Consider the following 19,762-nt stretch of genomic DNA (forward strand, 5'->3'; position numbering starts at 1 on the left):
TAATTGAATTATTACAGCTTCAATCTTGACAATGACTTTTCTGAAAAGTTTGACAATATTGAAGATGTCGGAATTTCATCTCATAGTGTAATTGTTTTCCTAACATTGGCCCTGACAAATTCACTCAACTGCAACAAAAAACAAACGTCATGGACAGAATTACCTACTCAGATACACATACACCGTACCATAAATTGTTACTGCTAATTTGCATATTTAAATGTGGATGGTTGAGTGACTCATCACAATTACAGCATGTCTATAACATTAAATACATGAATCTTGTACATTAAATATTCATATATCATCCATGTTGAGACTGGTTACATTAACTGAGCTGTTTATTTAAATAAACAATTCACATGTAAATCAGCATCAAATTAACATTTTCTTTTGACGGAACTGGACATTTTTGGCCAGCAGATGGCAGTACACAGCACAAAAAGAAGAAGGCACGACTACATAATTGAGCTTGGTAATTTGCATATTGCAGCATACCATATAACAGCATATTACAGTGTGGTTGTGTTTTAACTTCTTCCTTTCAGATAATCAGCTGCTGTTTTTCAGGCCTGACACAGGCCTGTTTACCTCCAAATAACAGAAAAAGATCAAATCGTTCATCAAGTCCAATACATCCCAGAGTTCAAGTATTACCATCACTCGCAACAAAATTGGAAGCTCAAACTAAAACAAACCAAAGTTGACAGCAATTGGACTTTTAAGACTTCCGTATTGAAGTAAATTGCAAGCTTGTTAAAAACCGGGACTTTAAAAAGATGCTTTCCCCATCTGAAAATACACTTAAAGTGAGGTCCTGATGTATTTGGACAGCGATGGATGGCTTGTGACGTTGCCTTTAGACACAACCACATCGCATATAGAAAGTATAGCCATTATGGACCTTCATTTTCGGGAACTCCGAAATCTTTGAACTAAAAGTGACGTAATTGTAAATATAGCCATAATTCTTAAAATCAAGATGAAATGCTTTTGCAATAATGATCGACTTTACAGCAAGATGAATAATGACCCTGAATATGCTGAGAAAGCAACTTCAAAACCTTTAAAGGAAAATAAAGGCAATGTGCTGGTATAAAAAGTCAAAAATCATTTAAAAAAAAAAAATCATAATTTACATGTGACATTTAGGATGATGTCACATTTTTTTATTGCTATGGCAACGAGTTGCACTGAGGAAAAGTAGCCAGTTAATTATTTACATTTCAACAAAAATATGACTTGGTCCCCTTCTTTGACACTGAGGTCAGGTATGTTGTGGTAATGATGGCTATGGAGGATGTTTGTTGACGCGGTGCCGGTCGCCACGGTGATTCAGCCTAGCCCCACGTCTAGTGACATCATTACGATAAAGCCCACGATTGCGGTCCAGGAGGCCAGCTTCCCGTTGCCACTACAGACAACAAGAGTGTAAAGTGTGAGGGAGGAACACGTTTTTCTCACTATCATTCATCCTCATTTGCACAGTAATTTGGATGTTCCCTTATCATTACAATATCTGTTTTCTTTTTAGGTATCTCTTACTAGGATTGAATTGATCAGTCTTCTCTTGACATCTTTCATCTTGTACCGCATTTGTATGTGTGGACATTTCCATTTGATCCGAGCATAGTAAGGAGTAATCGAAAGAGGGTCACCTGACTTGAGCCTCGGGTATGATGTCATCCACCACCACGTAAACCATCGCCCCGGCAGCGAACGCCAACGCGTATGGCAACAGAGGTTCGGCCATCACCACGGCGACGGCGCCCAGCATCCCAGCCATGGGCTCCACCATGCCGCTGAGCTGGCCATACCTGAGATGGAGACCGCAAACTGAATGCTCATTTCCAACTCCATTTGACTAATGACTCATGAAGAATGTTGTCACCAGAAGGCTGTCCACGTTGAGACGCCCGAGCCTCGAAGTGGTAAGCTAACTGCAAGGCCTTCTGGGAAATTCTGGATGCCGATACCAACGGCCAAATTCCTGCAGGGATTAGGAAAGTGCAGATAATATGGAAAAGAAACTCAGCATGTGCAGGAAAATTGACCTCACAGAATTAACTGTAGTATTGGTGCGTTGCAGTATCATGTCCAAGCACTAGATGTCGCCGGCGCACAATGAGGTCCGTTTTATGAGAAACAACAGGTACAGACAGAGCTGCAGCTTCTCCCAACTGACTTTGGCCTAAAGTCGGGATCCACCCAGAATGTCAGAATGTGAGGCAGACATGCTAATTAGTGACGTGTTGCACAGCTAGCTTAAAACATGTTTGAATCATTTTGATCAGGATCCACATAGGGTACCTCCATTTAACGTACTTATTGATGTTTTACAGTGCATGATGGAACATAAACGTAACGTAAAGGCCAGAAGCGCAAAGGAAATAAGTAAAATATTAGTCACTATTCTAAAATCATTAAAGCGGGAAATCAACCCACACATATTTTTATCCAAGAATATGTTCCCAGCAGGCCCACTAGTTGAAACACGGGCATTCTGATTAATAGTGCGTTTGTGCAATATGAGTTAAGCAGCAAAATCCACCCGTTTTTAGCCATCTTAGGGGACGGCCATTTTGTCATTTCTGTTGACTGAAAATGACATCACACATCTCGCATTTTTTTCTAAAACTGAGCCGTGATTGGTCATTACCTGAGCCCTGATGTCTAGTTGTGATGTCATTTTCAGTGGACAGAAGTGACAAAATGGCCGGCCCCAGAGATGGCTAAAAACGAGCCGATTAACTCTTATTCCACAAACGCAATATTCATCAGACTGCCATGTTTCAACTAGTGGGCTTGCCTAGAACATATTCTTGAAAAAAATATGATTGGGTTGATTTCCCTTTTAAGTATAACAGGTAATGGTAAAAATGGCAGAAAATACCACCGGTGTAAAAGCAAATACAAATGCTGTGCATAGACAACAAACTCCACCATGTTCATGTTTACATGCAGTCCATTAGCCATTCAAAATCTGAATACAAGCAATATTCTGTTTTTTAAAAACCTGAATAAGACCCTTGACCTGATCTAATCCACGGTTGACATTTCCCCTCTATTTATTGTGTCTTTTTTTACGCTGTGTCATCATCCTCAGTTGTAAAACGTAAAGAGCCACTTTTGACAAAGTGAGGCATTGAAAAAGCACAGATATGCTTTCAAATATAGGGAGGTAAAGGGAAAAAGTCGTCAGAAAAATAAATACTCATGTACGACAACTACATATATAGTCGACTCTTCTATTGACACCACATGAGTTCAATTCATTGAAAGCGAGAATTCCTGTTTCGGGGTTACGTTGTGTTTGTTCACTAACTGGCCTTACCTGGCACTCTCAAACGTTGCAGATGAAGTCTTCCCAATGGCGCCGAATCCAACTCCCACAGCTAAGCCCTCTGCAGAAAGATGACTTGGAGTATGACTTGCAGTATGAGCGGCCTGGGCCTCCTTTTTAAGATCATTACAATTTTTTTTATCACTGTGGCAGGAGGAATTATTCCAAACCAAAACAAACGCAAGAAGACAGCAGAGGGGCAAATTGAAAAAAAAAAAAATGCTAATGAGCCAGGAATTGTTTACACCGTGCGCATGGGTGGCTTAATCCATGCTCTTGAGCTAATTTATTTGAATATAGCCCGAATATTCACCCAATTGGTTGCCCTTGTAGAAGGAGAACTATTTATGGTATTTAACTCATTCACTGCCATTGACGAATTTATTTGTCTTTTCACAGTCCAGCCATTCAATCCTAGGAATTTATTCATATTTTTTTCTATTTTTTTTTTCAAAGTTTACGGTAAAAGAGGGTCTGAAAATGTATGGCAGTGAATGAGTTAAAGACCTGAACCTCCAGGCACTCGCGACACAGAAAATAAATCATGACACAAACAGATGTTTGATTAGAACGAGAATATGTTAATTTCTGTCATGGAATATATTGCCGTGCCACCCGCAGGATGTTAAATCACCAGCGTCGAAAGTCGGCAACATGAGGATTATTATTGCAAAACAAAAATAGAGATTTTTAGAAGCTTACTTTTAGCTTTGTTGTTAGCAGCACCAATGCAGGCTACAATGTCAGAGCAATGTAATGTATTGCCTTTTTACTTAGCATTTAGTGGTAACAATTTAAAAAAAAAAAAAAAAAAGCCCCAGTTTATACTTTTACTACAAACACATCCTGGATTGCACAACATTTTTCCACAGACTGCTTTGAGTGACTTTCACTGGAGCAAGGTATCAAATGAGATGTCACATAGCGCCGTGGCTCACAAGAGCTTAGGGCAAGTGTAGACATGGCAGATTTAACGGTCTTCCCCACATCGACCTCCCCCTTGTTCTTGCCGAGATGTTCCTGTGGTTACGGATGACACATGGGGAGGCTGCAGCCAGCTGGAAGCAGTCAATAATCGATTGAGCGGATTGACAATTAATGTGACCTCATGATGCAACATTTACTCGTGTAGCGACTAGCATGTGCGGTACGTGATTAAAAAAAAAAAAAAACACTAACAATAAGGACATTTTCCAGATATATTTGTAGTACAGTTTATGGCCTTTTCTGTACATACGCTGTCCTGCAGAATTACTGGCAACCTTGGCTCAGATAGCTTCCGATAAATTCCGTTTTCGCCAAACGAATATCGTACCAAAAAACGCTGTCAAAAATAGGGGAGAAGGATTCACAGAGTTCAAAGGCTTGAGTATAGCAGAAGGCCCATGCTAGAATTATTAATGCGCCGCCGTTCAGCCTGAAGCCACAGGTGAAAGATGGCATACAGTGTATATAAAAAAAAAAAAGGCAAAGTGGAGACTTAAAAGGAGAATGAATGAAAGATGAATGCATCTGCGCACAGGCAACTTGGGGAGACAGCAGGATCCTCATCTCTGAGCAGCTGCAGATATCCAAGAGCCTGAAGGGCCTCTTCATCATCATCTAACTCCTGTCATTACCTCGGATAACGACACATCGGCTCTAATATATTGGCCACTGTCCATCCGGGCAGACATAATGAAGCACCCTTACGGGGGAAAGCACTCTTCACTTGCACTCAATTCTCTGGGCATGTCTGGAATGCCACAAGGCCCTAGAAACTCTATTTGCACTTTTGCACTAACTTTGACTGTACATTAACACGCTTTACGGTTCGGGTTTGGTACAATTTGCTTAACATGGCTGGCCTTTTTAAAATTTTTTATCTTATACGATGGAAACACTTAAGTCGAAGTCATCATTCAACACTGACAAATGAAAAGCCAGTTATCTCCCAAGTCAATTTTGTTGCTTTTCAGATACTAATTGAGAAAAATGTTTTTCAATGGACTGATTTAGAACAGTCGTCATCACAAATTAATCAACATTAAAAACAAAAACAAAAAAAACAATAATAATCTTAAAATCTCATCTCATACGTCGGTGTCTTTTTTTAATCTAATTCTCCGTCTCTAGCGCGGAGGATGTCGTGGAATTTTTTCGAGCCGTAGGTAGGCTAATGGCGGACGCCGTCGATCGCCCGGAACTCTGATAAGTAACGGCAGTGATATATAGACGACGCGCACTACCAGTGAAACCAGTCGAACGTGATATAATATGTTATTTTAGACAATGGCAATATTGACGTCTTTGTAACAGAATAGAGGATGGTAATTACCACTCGATTTTTTTTTTTTTTTTAAATTAAAATGGTGCTTCTCTTGCACATTATTTTCAGACCATCGATTGAAACAGTAAATAATAATAAATTCTGCCTTTGTCGAAGCTCTTTAATTCTTTGGGAATTATGTTTCTGTCTGCGACAGGGGCTGATATGTTAATCATTTTGTAAGTGTTGAATTTCTGGGAAATCTTCAGGTTTTCAAGGGTAATTCCAAAAGCGACCTTAGGTTTTGGGGAGCTGTTGAGACAGGCGCTTTAGTCCTTAATGGGTTAACTGATGTTAAAATGTGAGACTCACCACATGTGACAAAGGTGGCAGTGGTGGTAGTAGTCGTTGTAGTAGCACCGGCGGAGCAAGGATTTTTTTTCCTTGGGGTGGCAAAGGATATCTCAGCGGGTCCGCACAACGAAAGAAATGTTTTTATAAACCCAAAATATTGGCGAAAAAAAGGGAAAATACGCAAAAGTCAGTTATCTGGTCTGGCATTTGGGGGGGGGGGGGGGGGGGGCGGTTCCAAGCATATTTCAGGGGGGGCAGTGCCCCTGCGGCCCTCCCTCTAGCTCCGCCAGTGAGTAGTAGTAGTAGTAATAGTCGTAGATAACCAGTTGCACACAAATTGAGATTTGAAGTTTTGGGGATCATTCGCAAGTCTACCAACTTAGACATTTCTGATTTGGGGGATTTTGATGAAGTTCAGTCAAAACTCCACGCTGTCCAATGAGTAGGAACAATTCAGCTCAGAATAACACAGAGAGGTGGGTGGAAGAAAAAAAAAAAGGCAGTTTTCGTCCTCAGGCATTAAACCGCACAAACATTTAAATAATTCAGCTTTTTATGTTTCCTTGTTGGTCTCGTGGGCTAATGCAACAGCTTGAAATATTTGATTTGCGTCACCATTTGTGACTCTTTATGAAATATTGAGCAATTATTGTATCAGAGAACAAAAAAATGGACTCATGGACTGCTCTCTGCTGTATATGTTGGCAGATTTCCATTGCCCATTGTCCATTTTTCACAGGAAATAATCTCTCCACACGATTCCATACGTGTCTGAATGCATCCACCCGTGAGGTAGCTGCCTATAGTGGCCAATCCCGGGAGGAAGTCTGATTATCCTGCTGATTATCCGGCAACTCGACTCAACTCAATGACAGAAATCTCCTCCTGCTTGCTCATTTCCGATCAATTGTTTCATAATGTCTCGTCCGTCAAAGCTACCTCAGTCTTATATTTGGAAGAGTGAAGTTTGAGAGTACCCAATAACAAAATTCCATTCGAGAGGAATTCAAATCGGATGGAAAAAAAGGAAGGGTGCTCTTGTTTTGTATTTTATTATTATTATTATTGTTATTTAGAAATAGCACTTTATATTCAACTGTTGACCAGTTTGCTTTTGGTCAAAGATGTTTTAGTGTTTCCGCACAAAAAATCTTGGGATACGTGTATGACTTGGAGCCTTGTGGATATGCAGCTTTAAAATCATGTTCCTAGAATTGCACTTTGTTAGAAAAAATATGGATTTTTTTTTGTGGATGTAGTTGCCTGATGGGAAATGTCTTGGTTAATTTCATGCACTATGTCTTGTTTGTTTTCTTCTGTTGTCTGGAGCCAGGTTGGCACTGCAAATGAGAATCTGTTCTCAATGGCCTTACCTAGGTCAATAAAAGGTTAGTAAATAAATTTAAACATTTATTTGTTGCCATAGCATATTTTGGAACTTGATTTTTTTAAAAATCAATATTCGATATCAAATGTGTCCTTCTGACAGATTGCAAGGACATTTAGACCTCAGCGTTGCTGATACAAAGCCGCCTGATGCTTGTCACTTGTAGTCCACACTTCCACACCTCGCCTACATTCCGTCTGACAGTGTTTCAACAAATCTATGTAGGGAAAGGGGCGAACGAATCTGACAGGAAAAGGGCATATTCGGACTGTATTATATTGTACATAAAAGGTGATGTCATCATATGACAACAAAGTAGGCATGTGCCAAGTTCCTGATTTGTAATGCAACACGTAGAAAGTATTTGTCAAGATAAATTCCCTGATACATTTTTCAACTGCCTTTTCAACAGCTTGCTCTCACCTGGAATGTTGTGAATAGTGATGGCGAGGATGAGGAGAAGGATGCGTCTCCAGCTGCTTCCTGATTGGCCCGTCACTTCCAGATGTGTGCTTTCTGTTTCGGGCTCGTCTGAGGTGCCCCAATGAGATACTCTCTTCCTCGGGAGTTGAAGCCCCTCCTCTGTTTTAACGGGGGGGGTGGGGGGGGAACAAAAAGAACGACAGAAAAAAAAAAAAAACATGAAAAAGAATCAGAGGCGATGTCAATTGTGAAAGGGAAAAACATTTGTTCAAGACAGGGAAGACACCGATGCACACTGTCCCAAAAATGATGATCGTAGGCACTGATCACTACAAGAATTATCCAAATAAATGTGTTATGTTATGGTTAAAGCGGAAGTCAAACCAGACATTTCTTTCCAGAACATGTTCTGTGCAGGCCTACTAGTTGAAATATGGCCTTCTGATTAATATTGCGTTTGTGGAGTATTAGTTACACAGCAAAATGCACCCGCTTTTAGCTAGCTCAGGGGGCGGCCATTTTGTCGCTTCTGTCCACTGAAGATGACATCAAAGTTGCTCAGGGCTCAGATAACGACCAATCATGGCTCAGCTTCAGAAAACAGGTGAGCCGTGATTGGCCGTTATCTGAGCCCTGAGCGATTTCGATGTCATCTTCAGTTGACAGAAGTGACAAAATGGCCTCCCCCTGGGCGAGCTAAAAACGGGTGGAGTTCTCATATTCCACAAATGCAATATTCATCACAAGCAAGGAGAGAACATGGTCGCTGCGGTTTCGATTGAAACAAGAGATGCGTTTCATCTGAGAGCGCAAAGCCCAAAGTGACGGCACGCCCGCTACAGCTCTCTGTCACTCAATGGAGGAGACAGAGAGAGGGTGAAAAAAACCCACACTCGATAAACGGCGCTACTTGAACTGAAAGTCTACGTTCACCCAAAACGCAGAGAGAAACAGAGGGAGGAAGAAATAATTTTCCGGGACAACTCAAGATTTTCCAGAACATTTTAATTTTCTTTCCTCATTTTCCATGTCTTTTCAATGACTGGAAAATCTTCCCCCTGACGAAAAACAGTTTTCCCCTTTCAAAAACATTAAAATTTACATTAGCGCCAGAATTGTTTAGTTAAGGGGTAACATTTAGCTACTCTGACACCAGATGTCTCTTCCGTAAAAGTATAAGCGTGTGGTTTTTCCAAGCTTGTTTTTGTTCGACTCAATGTACTCCCATGTGAGGCGCTGCAACAGTATGTTGCGCCTGAAACATTTTCAATTATTCATTAATTTTCTCAACATATATAATGCATAGTAATAAAGATTAGCTACTAGCTATTAGGGCTATTGGCGGTGTAGTCATTAACATCGCTGAGTTTGCAGCCGGAGTGGTGATCAGTTAATGCTCAGTTGCCCTGGCAACCAGTCCAAGGCGTAGTCAACTTCACAGCCTATCCCAGCTGATTTAACTGGTGGATGGGTAGCCACAGAAATTGAAATTCTACGTAAATTAGGATCTAAACAGCACTTGACAAAAGATCACAGCAAAAACGGCCTATGCTCAAACTCGTTACTGTAACAAAAAAAAACAAAAAAAACGGAGGACGGCTCAAATCAACCCAATTTCAACCCACATTTTCAAGTTTAAAATGTGATGATCCCGCACCCGGTTTTGAGTGGCAATATGACTTGACGCTAAGCTAAAGCGGGACATGAGTATGAACATCAATCACTGAGAAAGAATGATAACCACACAATAACTCAAATCTTTTAAAGCTCCTCAGAGAAATCCGAAACCCGCCTCTCTGTCGAGGTGATGTATTAGCAAGAGTGACATCTGAATTGCAAAGAAAAGAGCCTTGAACAGGAAGTGCGAGCATTTTTTTTTTGCAATCTATTTAAACGGCAAGGAAATGCAAAGACATGCCTCGCTGCCTTTAAAACACTTGAATTTTAAGCTTTGCCCATGCCGCCACACACACTCCACTCCTTTAGCGATTTAGCCACAAGCTCGCTATGAAACCTGATTTCAGCATGCATTGAAAATGTCCGCCCATCCCGAAGGAATCAAACCTATTCTATTAGCAAATACTGCCAAGCACCCGCCTGTTGTAGGAGCAATCTGTCATTTTGTGTCCAATCTCGTTTCTGTTGCAGCCATGGACGTGCATTTGCTCTTCACAAACAATCCTGTCCGTCAATCAAATCAAAGACGGTCTGTTTCAGAATCGCACCTGGAGCTCCCCACCTTGTACCTTACAAGAGCCTTGCAAGTTGTTGCCTGTATTGCAATTGCCATATTCATCCTTTATCCAGCTCTTGTTTGGTTCAATACTAACAATGGCAATTGCAACAGAGAAAAGTGACCCTAATCAATTCCGTATCCTTTTAACTGAGCAATAATGCATGGGTGACATTCATTTAATCAATCAGGGGTTGCCCTTTCCATAATTGTTACTTGGCAACATAACCAAATTAGTGGTTTACTCATTTCAATATTTCTATTAAAGTGCAAGTCAATCCCTCCAAATGTTTTGCAATAATATGTTGCGTGAGCTTTCTCTAGTCTAAACATGGCATTCTGATTAATATTGCATTTGCGGAAGATGAGTTGAAGCGGAAAATCAACCCAAACATATTTTTTTTCAAGAATATGTTCCCAGCAAGCCCACTAGTAGAAACATGGCATTCTGATTAATGTTGCGTTTGTGCAAGCAAAGTTAAGCAGCAAAATCCACCCGTTTTCAGCCATCTCTGGAGGCGGCCATTTTGTCACTTCTCTTGACTGAAAATGACATCACAACTACTCTGGACTCAGGTAATGACCAATCACGGCTCAGCTAAAAAAAATAGGTCAGTCGTGATTGGTCGTTACCTGAGCCCTGAGTAGTTGTGATGTCAATTTCAGACGACAGAAGTGACAAAATGGCCGCCCCCAGGGATGGCTAAAAACGAGTGGATTAACTCTTATTCTACAAACGCAATATTTATCAGAATGCCTGGTTTCAACGAGTGGAACTTGCATGGAACATATCTTTGAAAAAAATGTTTGGATTGACTTTGTCTTTAAGCAGCAAAATCCACCCGTTTTTGCCATCTCAGGGGGCCATTTTGTCACTTCTGTCGACTGAAAACGACATGACAGTTGCTCGGGGCTTAAGTAACAGCCAATCATGGCTCACCTGTTTTCTGAAGCTGAACTATAATTGGTTGCTATCCGAGCAACTGTGATGTCATTTTCAGTTGACAGAAAAAGTGACAAAATGGCCGCCCCCTGAAATGGTCATAAACAGGTGGATTTTACTACTAGCACTTTACAATATGAATCAGAATGCCATGTTTCGACTAGTGGGCCAGAATAGAACATATCTTGTAAAGAAAAATATTGGCTTGTCTTCCACATTAAAATCTATCTGATGACAAAATGACCTTTTAGATTGCAACCTGATAAGCCCAGTATCAATCATGTCAATAGAAAGAGGGGGAAAAGGAGTGCAGAGCTCCCAAAATCAGAATAAAAAAAACACATTCATTCCAGATTTGATTTGACAGCCCCCATTCATCACAATTAATCACGCAATGATCAGTGACGTTATCGGCAGCTGTGGAGCTACTGGTCGTTCCGATGTCGCGGATGCTGCTGCTAAGGCTGCCAGACACAGTCAGATGGAGCTAATCTCGCATATTATTATTACAAATTGAAAGTGAAGGCTTTGTTCACCAAGGGACTGTTGTGTTGGATCGCCCCCCCCCCCAAAAAAAAAGGTCTATCCCAAAATGTTCCCACAATGGTGCAAGAGTGCAACTGTCTAAATGCCTTGGTGAGCTGAAAAAATAAGATATAGGGGGAAACTAATGGGTCTACCCCAGTAACGCCGTAGTGAGAAATACGAGAAGAGACAAAAGGAATGGAGATGAGCCAAAGTCTTGGTTGGAGTTTCTGATCAACTGTTCAAGAGCAAAGCTGCAAAGCCATTGGCAACCACTTATTCGCTCAGAGGCATTAAATATCCCCAAATTGAGAGTTGCTTTCGGAAAGACAAAAGGAGCTCTCCTCATGCTAGGATGGGAACCTCAGCTGGGTAAAGTTTGGTCCACGCTGTAACTGAAGGCTCATTTGTTCACACGGGTCTCTTTTATTGTTCATCTTTTTAAACCTACTCTGCTTTATTCATACCTTCACATCTACAGAACATCCACAAAGTTCATTTTTAAACCCGAGGAGACGAAAGTCGGGAACGATACAGCAGTGATTTAAAATCGGCGATATTTCAATGCAATGTTTTGACAGTATCGTATCAGTACCAGGATCAAATATGTTTATATTGTCCTACAAAGATTTTGTCAGCCCAAAGTGTTAAATTGCTGCTGCTACCGAAGCATTGTATTCATTAGGTGGAAATTTGTATGATATTTTCTTCTTCTGAAAGAGGAGAAAGTGGAGGAAAAAAAAACTGTTGTTGACAATAATTGCTTTGCATTAATACCAGCTGGAGTGGTTTATAGCCTTTGCATAATTGGCAATTCCGGGTAAAAGAGGACCGGGAGAAAAAGGAATTGCCCCTTACATTCGATTGAAAAGCTTCAATTAGTTTCTTTCAGTCCCATCCATCACAATCAAGGGCACGCAACATTTCAAAATGGAAGTGATGCACTCCAAAAACAGGACACCGTGTGCCTCGTTTCAAAGCGCTAAGGCCTTGCTATTTTCATGGAATTCACAAAACAAAATACGGTAAAGCTGCCACTGCTAAATTCTACAGAGCGCACGCACAAATCATCCAAGTGTATTTTTCTTGACCAATAGCAGTAGAGAAATAAGCTGAGATTGTTACCAACTAACTCAATATTCAACAGGAGTCAAAATTACACATTTTATCTCATTATCTGTAAGCCACACTGAAGGCTGAGGATCTACAATATGTGACAAGTTGACGTACTGCACCCCAAAAAGCTAATTGTTTTGAGCTTTTGTGAGGGACAGACAGTGACAAAATGACAAGTATTAGAGGGGAAATAATGGTGCCAGTAAACGACCAATCCTTCATGTGCTTATTGACCAATGTTGCCAGGCAACTGTGACCTTGCTTGGTGATACGAAGCAGCGGCATACCCATATCTCCCCTTGTTGATGATATCATGGGAAAATGGTGAAGGACTGAAAATCCTCCTATCGCTTTATCACGACTCGGCGCCTCAATTGGGCCAATGTGCATGTGCACTCACCTTGATCAAACCGCCTCTCGCCCGCTGTCGCTTGAGGCCTAATAGGAGTCAATTGCCGTTAGTGTGGAGCCGGGGTGAACGGTAACGGCGGGGGATTCAGAGAGGAGGAGTAGGGTTAAGAGCCGCAAGGTTGCGGGATTTAAAACTAACCGGGAACCGAGTTATTATGTTGCCTTGACTGTATAAATCAGCGGCAAACAAATGGGAGGCAATTCGAAAGCCAACTGTTGCGCAGTACTTCAGAGAATATGACTGATGCAGTCAAGCTTTGCTCTGATCAAAGCCCGCACGTCATCTCCAATTCGTTTGAAAAGAAAGGTCAAGTATCGATAGTCGAAAGCCGTTTTTTGCCTGAGGGCTGGTACAAAAGGAAGTAAGAGTTGTAAAAGACTCACGGTTGTTCATATTCTCCGCAGTGTCTTGTTCTTTTGTACCTCATTTAATATGCAAAAGCCCGTAGAACATATTCTATCCAACTGGGAGGGTTAAGATTGCGTTCCAACATTTAGAATAACCAGAATGGGACAACCTATAAAGTGGGAGGAGCCTGGACAGGACAACTTTGGAAGCCGCAGCACCGCCGGGATGTTTGATTTGTTAACTTGTAAAATTGAATTTTCCTTACAGGAATTACGGATATAAGTAATTCCAGGGTTAAACCGTTGGCATCATAAAAACATTATTACTCCTGTGTACGTTGTGTTGTTTTTCTTTTGCCGTTGTTGTCGACTTCGCCGTTCTTTCCAGCATCATACTTGCACCTAGTTTTGGTGCAATGATCAGCATCAAACTTGTTCCTTTTTGCATTACTGCTTTTGCAGTTAATTAATTGATTAACCTTTTAGATGCTTATGTTCGACTTGAAAGGTTCCCCTTACCCCCATCCAGCTGAATCAATAAGTTCATCAACGTTCCAAAACAGGCAAAACAGCGATCCAGTTACATTAAGTAAAGTCTTGTAGTTAATTATTAGGGAAGTAACGATGTGAAAATCATTTTAAAATCGATTTAAACTGCTTAAAATATGCATTGATGTTAAAAATACAATAATTGATATTGAAATTTTAATGACAAAAGGATTTGAAATGATAATTCATTATTTTCATGTTTAGTCCTGGCACTAACAAAACACCGATAAGACAAAAATGTAGTTAAGCAGTCACAATTACTAGTTTCTTTTCATTTTTTTTTTTGTAAAGTTACTGTTAGTAAGGAGGACAAAATGCAGATGTTAAAATAAAAGCATCTTTTGGTTTTAAAATGAGTCATTCCTTTTGTTAATAAAACCATTTCAAAAAATCGAATCAAATCAAAATTGGGAACTGAAAATCAAATCGGGGTTTGAGTGAATAGTTACATCCCTTTTAATTACATCAAGTGAATGTATCGGATACTGTCTAGCTTTTTGGGACTAAGAGCTTCTAAAAAGAAAAGGAGAAAGTGAATAGATATGAAACAGGCATTTAGATGACAATTTTAGGCAACATAAACCATCCACATTCATATACCACACATTTAATAAGGAAATGACCGGATATTTGTTTATCATTCTGTGATGGCTGAAAAAGGCTGTGAGTTTAGACAGAAAAGCTTGAAATCACTAAAACAACATATTGTATGTGTGTGTGTATATATATATATATATATATATATATACACACACACATACACATTTATATACATGTACATACATATGTATACATATATATACATACGTATACATATATATACATACGTATACATATATATACATACGTATACATATATATACATACGTATACATATATATACATACGTATACATACATATGTATACATATATACATACGTATACATATATACATACGTATACATATATACATACGTATACATACATATACACATATAAATATATATACATATACATATATATATATATATACATATAAATATATATATATATACATATATATATATATATACATATAAATATATATATATATATATATAAATAATGTCACAAAATAAGTTGAGACCCACCACCACCTCTTGCCATCATTTAAACACACAGAGAAGCTTCCAAAATGTAAAAGATCCCAAAAGAGAATTGAACTTGACAAAGGTATGATTAGAATATTGATTTGAACACTTGTAGGTGTGTAATATCAATAATGAAGACCACAGGTAACCTTCAAGAACAAAAGCGCTAGATTAGATTTATTTAGACTTGAACACCATCCATGTTCTGCAATCATGCGGATTCTTTGAACAGGTGAAACCGACGCCAACACGGGAAGATCCGTAGAGAAAAGAACGGAACGGTTCGTAACCCAGGGCACACATGGTGTGTCAAACATGGAGGAGATGCGGTTGGGCTAGCGTTTACAGACGCCGTCACTGCCAATGACAGCAACGATACGAATTCTCAGGTGTACGCTGGAATGTATATTTGACTACGTATGTATCGTACAGGTTATGAATTGTATGTTTTCAATTCAAAATCTCACCGCGTGGTTTCCAAAGCGTGTGTGCATGCATTCTTCTCCTCCTTCCAACGGAGCTAACCTCATTCCAGTATAATTAAAGAAAACTGATTCAAAGTCATACATAATGAAAACCCACCTTGAGACAAACGCCAATAACTCTCCAGCGCAAAATTATATCCACTCACAATTACTTGTCTCCCCAACAGTGCCAAATGGCGCGACCGCAACACCCAGATGGAAACCATTGTTGACAATGTGAGCCCTGAGGGTCTAATGAGCTTTTCTCCTTGTGGCTGTCAGCACTACAAGTCTCGGGGGGGGGGGGCATAATGTAAAACGCTTTGTCTGCTCCGATCTGACTTGTTTATGGCGAAGAGAATCATCGGCACTTGGTGCAATAACCTGCGGCAAGCTGGCACTTGGCTTGATTTTGCGGTGCAGGTGGCAACTCGGTGAGGTGCCTTTGAGCGGACATTAAGTGGATATTTGCAACAGACCTGTCTGCCCAGCCAGATTCAATTTGGGGATTTAGATGGAGTTGATGAAAAGGGTATTTCAAAGGGAGAGTTAAAGCAAATAAACACTTTAAAGGGGAGTGGTTTACACCTCAACCGAAATCATTTACAGTAATGGTCACTGGAAAGGCAGCAGCAAGCAAGTCATGCAGTTTAGAATTTTTTTAGAATGTAAAATTACACACAAAAGTTGTTTTTGAAAGGGGAAGTCAACCCGCAAATTTTCTGTACAATATACAACATGGTGTTCTGATTAATACTGCGTTTTTGGAATATTTGTTAAACTTTCAAATCCACCTGTTTTTGTCCATCACAGGGGGCGGCCATTTTGTCAATTACTATCGACTCAAAATGACATCACAGTTGCCCAGGGCTCATAACAACCAATCATGGCTCACCTGTTTACTGAAGCTGAGCCATGATTGATTGTTACCTGAGCAACTGTGATGTCATTTCCAGTCGATAGCAAGTGACAAAATGGCCACCGCCTGCAGCTAGCTAAAAACGGGGGAGGTTTGCTGCTTAACTGATATTCCACAAACACAATATTAATCGGAATGTTGTGTTTAGACCAGTGGCACTCCCTCGAACATATTAGTGTAAAGATAAATATTGGGTTGACTTTTGCTTTACCAGATCATTTAGGCCTCAAAATGTGCTTGACTTATTTGCTTTCGGTCTTTTCGCAACTGACAACCTACCTTTAAATCCAGGTTAAAATTGCCACTTTTCATACCTATAAAAGATGTTTGATAAATGTTCCTAACTTTTACTTGCATTGTACGTACGTACGTAATTGTAGTCAGCTACTTTTCTTTTCTTTACTTTGTTTATAAAAGGCTTTTGTTTGTAAATGCTTTTAAAGCAGCACTGGGCAAAAAAAAAAAATCGACCTTGATAAATTTTTTTCACAACTCTTTTGAGGAAACGTTGACTTACAAGTATAGCAGTTGAATGGGACTTCATGCCTTGAGGGGGTCTGTATCATTTTTACTGGCACAAAGCAACTTTGAGGAGGATGGGATCAGCCCTGGCACACAAAAAAATACAAATGTCCTGAATTGCTTTACGGCATACTCACGTCCTCCTTTCGCCATAAGGACGTCTCAGGATTTCACGACCGTATGCGCTGGCACGCATGGGAAATGTGGTTGATTTTTGTCAAAACACTACCGCTTTTGTCCACATGGCGCCGCCATAATCAACAAAAACTCACATATGACCCCGTGTTGCTTTAAATGTTGTACTTTTAACTATGTGAAGCACACTGAGTTATCGTGTATGAAATGCACTATAAATAATCGCCTCAATTGCCAGCCATTATAAAAATGTGACACTGTATGTAATGTGTATTGGAGGTCGACAGCCAACCCCCCCCCCGACTGACGACCACAATGTTAGAACACCAAAACCCAAAGATCAGAAAGGTTACGATATGAAAGGAACGAAGCCATCACAGAAGACCGTGACAAATGTCTGAACAGCTTTGCATGCTTCAACGATTGGTGGGTATATGAAGGGTGGCTTGCCTGTAGGAGGTCCTGCTCTACCTAACTTGATGGCTTGAGATTCAGAAAACGGATAAAGCTGCTCCCCCTCTTTCTCTTTGACCATCTTGGATTCTGAAGCAAGGGCCAAGGCAATGTTGGGGTCAGCAGATACACCCTGCGGACAAACAAAACAATGAAATTTAAGATAAACCTGAATGACAAAACTATTATCAATACAGAATTTTCTTTTTGTTGGTGTTTGTATGAATGGATATGTTAGCATCCTAACTGAACCGTTTTCCAAGAAAAAATCATTCAATTTTGCCCACAACAGGAAAGCAGTTCCAAGATGGTTTTCAATTGCGATTCAAGGATAATGTACGAAAAAACACTAACATACTAATGTTGAAATAGTTCATTTTCTCTCAGTCGCCATGTTTGTTTGTGGCTCTCTGGTGATTGCATGGGCAAGTAGCAATAAAGCCAAAGGGGAGTCTGAAGTCATGAAAGTGACACAAAAGAAGAAAAATAGGAGAGTATATTTTCTCAGGCTTAAAGTAAGGAGCGTGAGGGGAATTGTGTTCTCTCAGACATGCAAACAGATTTTAGTGTCCTAAACAGTGTGTGCTATTGGAAATATGTTCCGACACACAAGATGACCTGTTAACGCAATTAAAAATATTCATAAGGCTATCCACCCAAAACGTCCGCTTTAAAACATCGTATTTTTACACCAATCATTTCGGAAATAGCCACCACAGAATAAGAGACTCCTCACCAGTACTATTTCTGACTTGCATTTCAATTAAACCAACACCCAAACAATATGGAACCGTCCTTCCTACTTTTAGCCGTAATGGAGAAGGAGCACTCACAATGACAGTTATTAGAGAAGCCTTTGACTCTGTGATCAACAGCACAGATGTATTCAACACACCGGATAGAAGTAATTGCAGCTGGGAATAAAAAAAACAAACAAAAAAAACCTAAACATTAGAATGCTGATGCATGCTTTGTTTCCTTTGGCAAATTGCAAGTTACCCTGTGCCTTTATTTGCTGTTGAACAACATAACCAGCAACAGTGGCTGAATGGTGAAATCATTTCCCCGTATATGTGAAAGCTTGTTATGACACATTTATGCAACTACAATGGTTGGGAATAGAACAGCATTCTTCTTTGCCTGGGTTTAACTTAACAATGGTTCCTACTATTATATATATATAAAACATAAATAAATGTTTTAACTGATTAATCGCAATATTTTCCATAATTGATCGTGATTAATCGCATTTTTCAAGTACAGTTTTTTACAAAGCTTGGAACTGATATTTACTTGAGTAAAATCTTAAAAATAAAAGTATATTTTGATTCAAAGAGTGCTCTAATAGCTTTCTTTGATACTTGAATATGATTCTTTTCCTGTAAAATACAACAGTTGAACGATACGTAAAACCAATTTGAATTTGGCTTTGCAAAGTGTGCGAAATATTTTGGATTTCTCAAATGAGCCGTCGAGCAACTTTTTAAAGTAAAACTACGTAAAAGTCCGTCTTTGCGACAGTGACTCTCTTCTAAGTTTGGCTGCAATGTGAGCAGAGGTCAGCTGCAACAGGAAGTAAATAAAACGGAGTTAATTGAGTTAATTTTTTTTTGGTGCATTCTAAAATTGATATTAATCTCCATAGTTAATGCTTTAAATTTTGACTTTTTTTTTTTTCAAATATTGAAAACCATCATCAGTTTCTCTCTGTACTTTAAGCCCACTGTTGACTGAGCTTCAAAACACCCACACACGAAACCACGTGTCATTTTTTTTTTATCAATCATTTAAGATGGACTCATCATTGACGAGAGCATGATTGTGTGCGCACGTGTAAGTGTGGGCATGGCAAATGGCAATGCAAATGACACCCTGCCAGGTATTAAAAGATGCCAGACTATTAATTAATGAGCTTTTAGACTGGCAGAGATGAAAGTAAAATGTTGAATGGACTGACATTTAGAACACACGCACGCACACACACACACACACACACAGATACTGTATGTGTAATTCGGTGGAAATCCTCTTGACATCAACATGGGGATTGTGATAATTATGATGACGTTAAACAGGATGCTGAAAAGTGACATTTTAACAAGCGAATACTTGTTAATTTGTGAGTAAAGGCAGACAAGATCATTATCTTTTCACTCTAAGATTTTTATAACATTTCTGTTTGGTGGTATGCTGTGACATTTTAAGAATGCGCTTTGGCTCGATGCACTAAAAACAGTTGGGTCAAAAAGACACCAATCCACTATTTGGGTCAATTTGAC

At 39.7% G+C, this 19,762-nt stretch overlaps 1 protein-coding gene across 4 annotated transcripts in view; it reads right to left on the reverse strand.

Annotated features, from left to right (window-relative positions):
* Positions 1-323: 323 nt before the first annotated feature.
* Positions 324-19,762, reverse strand: part of slc39a11 (solute carrier family 39, member 11) — a 68,359-nt gene continuing 48,920 nt past the window's right edge. For 3 of the 4 annotated variants that reach the window (XM_086016760.1, XM_086016759.1, XM_086016757.1), the window contains 6 exons: positions 17,481-17,616; positions 7,756-7,914; positions 3,335-3,404; positions 1,892-1,990; positions 1,659-1,817; positions 324-1,414 (listed from right to left, as the gene is read on the reverse strand). In XM_086016760.1, coding sequence (XP_085872886.1) covers positions 1,336-1,414; positions 1,659-1,817; positions 1,892-1,990; positions 3,335-3,404; positions 7,756-7,914; positions 17,481-17,616 — 702 coding nt within the window. In that variant the 3' untranslated portion in view covers positions 324-1,335. The remainder of the gene's footprint in view (positions 1,415-1,658; positions 1,818-1,891; positions 1,991-3,334; positions 3,405-7,755; positions 7,915-17,480; positions 17,617-19,762) is intronic. The other variant, XM_086016758.1, reaches the window with a different exon arrangement.

The sequence above is a fragment of the Filicampus tigris genome, chromosome 19, assembly GCF_054856515.1.
Source record: "Filicampus tigris isolate MCC_2025a chromosome 19, RoL_Ftig_1.0, whole genome shotgun sequence".
Classification (NCBI taxonomy): Eukaryota; Metazoa; Chordata; class Actinopteri; order Syngnathiformes; family Syngnathidae; genus Filicampus; species Filicampus tigris.